The sequence below is a fragment of the Lacerta agilis genome, chromosome 14, assembly GCF_009819535.1.
Source record: "Lacerta agilis isolate rLacAgi1 chromosome 14, rLacAgi1.pri, whole genome shotgun sequence".
NCBI classification, from domain to species: domain Eukaryota; kingdom Metazoa; phylum Chordata; class Lepidosauria; order Squamata; family Lacertidae; genus Lacerta; species Lacerta agilis.
In genome coordinates, this window is record NC_046325.1 from 19,154,596 (window position 1) to 19,157,456 (window position 2,861).

General features: G+C 43.2%; 1 protein-coding gene across 2 annotated transcripts; it reads right to left on the minus strand.

Annotated features, from left to right (window-relative positions):
- On the minus strand, positions 1-2,492 carry NUPR1 (nuclear protein 1, transcriptional regulator). 2 transcript variants are annotated; one of them, XM_033169162.1, is made up of 3 exons: positions 2,279-2,490; positions 1,061-1,212; positions 1-395 (listed from the first exon to the last, which is right to left on the minus strand). In XM_033169162.1, exons 1-2 carry the CDS (start codon positions 2,379-2,381, stop codon positions 1,070-1,072), a joined length of 246 nt encoding a protein of 81 aa, XP_033025053.1. In that variant the 5' UTR covers positions 2,382-2,490; the 3' UTR covers positions 1-395; positions 1,061-1,069. The 2 variants fall into 2 exon arrangements, 1 of the variants encoding a protein (XP_033025053.1); XR_004427842.1 differs by lacking the exon at positions 1-395 and adding an exon at positions 544-634 and having other exon boundaries at positions 1,005-1,212; positions 2,279-2,492.
- Between the last annotated feature and the right edge of the window lie 369 nt (positions 2,493-2,861).

The following is a 2,861-nucleotide window of genomic DNA, read 5'->3' on the forward strand; positions in this document are numbered from 1 at the left end:
TACTAAAATCTATATTGTTTATTTGATACATTTGTATATCAACTGCATATAACCCTTTGTAAATTTACCTCAGGGCAGTTTGCAATACAATTTTAAAACCCCAAACCCAAAGGCTTGGAAGGTTTTATTTTCTATTCTGATCTTAAATATGTGTCCTTCCGTTGGCCTTTATGAGGTATGAGGGATGGCTGCTGCGGCGTCTCTTCCTCACTCTCATCCTTGTTGGTTTTGGGGCTGGGCTGCGGTCATCTTGACAGTCTTCAGCATCATTCTCTTGCTGTGAACAGTAGACCTTGTTCCTCCTCAAAAGAAACCACCGTTGCGTGGCGTTCATCTATCTCCGTATCGACGTTGCCATTGTGTCCAGAACCTGAGTATTGTGACCAGACTCAGAACTGGGGGGGGGGGGGAGTGAGGAAAATATTTGTGAGCAGTGCACATCCCAACTTCCTGCAGCCAATGTGTGTGTATTAGCTTGATACCTGATCCACACCCAGTAGTAAAAAGTGAAGGGATTTTAAATATGTATTCCCCTAATTTTTTATTATGTCTCTTGCCTTTAAATAAGGGGCAGCCCCTTTTTTATATAGTGGACATCTTGTTCATGTAAGTGGCAGCCGTTTTGGGTGGTGTCCTTTCTTTTTTTATAATAATATTTATTAAGGTTTTACAACATAACTACATAAAACAAAGCTACATAAACAACAAATAAAAACAAAACATACTAACATACATAATTCTTATACCTAATATTACTTCCTCACATTGTGGTGGGACTTCCTCCTGCCTCCTCCTCCTGCGTCCCTTGCGAATACCTTTTCATAACTTCTTAAATCCCAAACACTCATAATATACCTTCTAATTACTAAAATTCCTTAATATCTTATACCTCTTAACCTATATTATAACATTGCCTAAATAATTAAACTATCTTATCTTACTCCTATCATCTTAAAACTTAATCATCTACCTTCTACTCAACACCCTATTTTATGGGTGGTGTCCTTTCATTGGCAGAAGGACGGCCATTTTGTTGAGCAGCACCGAGGAGGCCTCTCACCTGCGTTTTTCATTTCTTGGCTGCTGTCCCTTTCCGTTTTTGCTCCGTGCGTTGCAGCTTCAATACTATCTTACGTTCATGGCCCCCAGGACTCGGGCGGTTTGTATGATCCTCCGCCTCCTTCTTGGAACGACCTTTGCGGGAGGTGCCACCTGGTGGAACCAAACACATGTTAGTAGTATTCTGCATCGCAGGCAGTTGGACTGAATTTTTCCCAAACTGCTTTGAAAATTATTTTGAGGGTGAGGGGTGGCCATGGCATCTGCTTCTCTAGTGTCGCTAGGGGTAGGGATTCTGCTGCTTTTAGCTAATGCTAATTTCGACACACCCTCCTAGCATAAGAACCAGGTTTCTCCTAGAGAGGTGAGCCGCTGTGGCTTGTCCTTTACATATGCAGTTTTCCTGGATGATAAAGAAAAGCAGCCTAGGGAGCTGTGACTTAAGAGGAATGAGGTGGACAGATAACCCCTTTAACCCTTTCCCTTGGGTTCATTTTTTGCTACTCGAAATCATACCCTCTAGCTGCTTTTCCACCCATGAAGGAAAAGACTTGAACAGCTAGAGGTGATTCATGCAGCGACAGTAGATCTTTGCTAGTCATCTTGTGAATCGGGCACTACCAGAGTGATTCACATTTAACCATCACTCTGTTTGTGAAGACTCATCCAATGGTAACTTGGGGCTGTTTGTTTATAAGGGAAAAAACGCACCACATGACTGACCCGCAACCTCCAACGATGCCTTCCCTTAGTACTGATTTGTTAACCCTTTGACATCCTTTTTCCTCCTTGCTGTAGGTAAGCCACAAAATGACTACTGTAATACTATTACGGACCAGTAACCTGTTTTAACCAACTTTATGGCAGCAAACAGCTGGAGTGGTTAAAGATGCAGAAAAACTTGGCTTGCAAGGCATGTATGTGGGTGAAGCTGGAATTCAAATTTTAGGGTGGGAGAATTTGTGAGGAGAGAATCAGGGGTGTTAGAATTTAATGCAGCCAACAGAGGTCCAATCTTTTGCAGGGGATCACTCACAGCTTGCATTACGGTTTTACACTGACCCTAGTCCCTCCCATCCTTCTATATGTTTCTTCTTTATCTATGCCATTGTTTTTCAAGCTGGGCCCAGAGCATAGTTTGTACTGCAACCCTAAGAATCCCTTCACAATATGGGATTTTCCCGTCTGGTTTCTCCCCCCATTTCTGCAGTGCACTTACTGCTGTATCTGTCGGTCAGGCTGTAGAAATCATACTGGTCAAAGTATTCCACCTCGAAAGGCGTTGGGTGTAGCTTCTCGACTTCGACGAAGGAAGTCGACATGCTGGGACCGATCTTTCGTTGACAGCTAGCGTAGAAAAAGAAAGGAAGAAATGACAACAATCAGGAGTTCAAAGCGCTATCTGTCTCCTCTGTGAGCCTGTTTTTCTCTCAGGGTGTTTGGGAGACAATATATATATATATATACACCCCCAACAACGCCCACAATTGCATCATCCTCTTCCACCCCTTAAAGCTACAGGCAACAGATCTCAGAATCTGATGCAACTGGTAAAATATCTGATCGTGCGTGCCAATCCCCTTCACACGACAACACAATCTCCTTTTCCGTATACTCAAGGACTTCCCACTCCCACCGCTCACCTGATCCTATAACCAAAACTTTCCATCAAGAACATGCAAGCCAAACATCTCCTGAGCAATTTGATTAGCACAATGAATGTTGCCCAGAAGCTTATGTGAAATGTAAATTTCTCTGTAAGGTGGTTACCCGGGAGTGCTGAGGGCTGGGCATCATTCTGC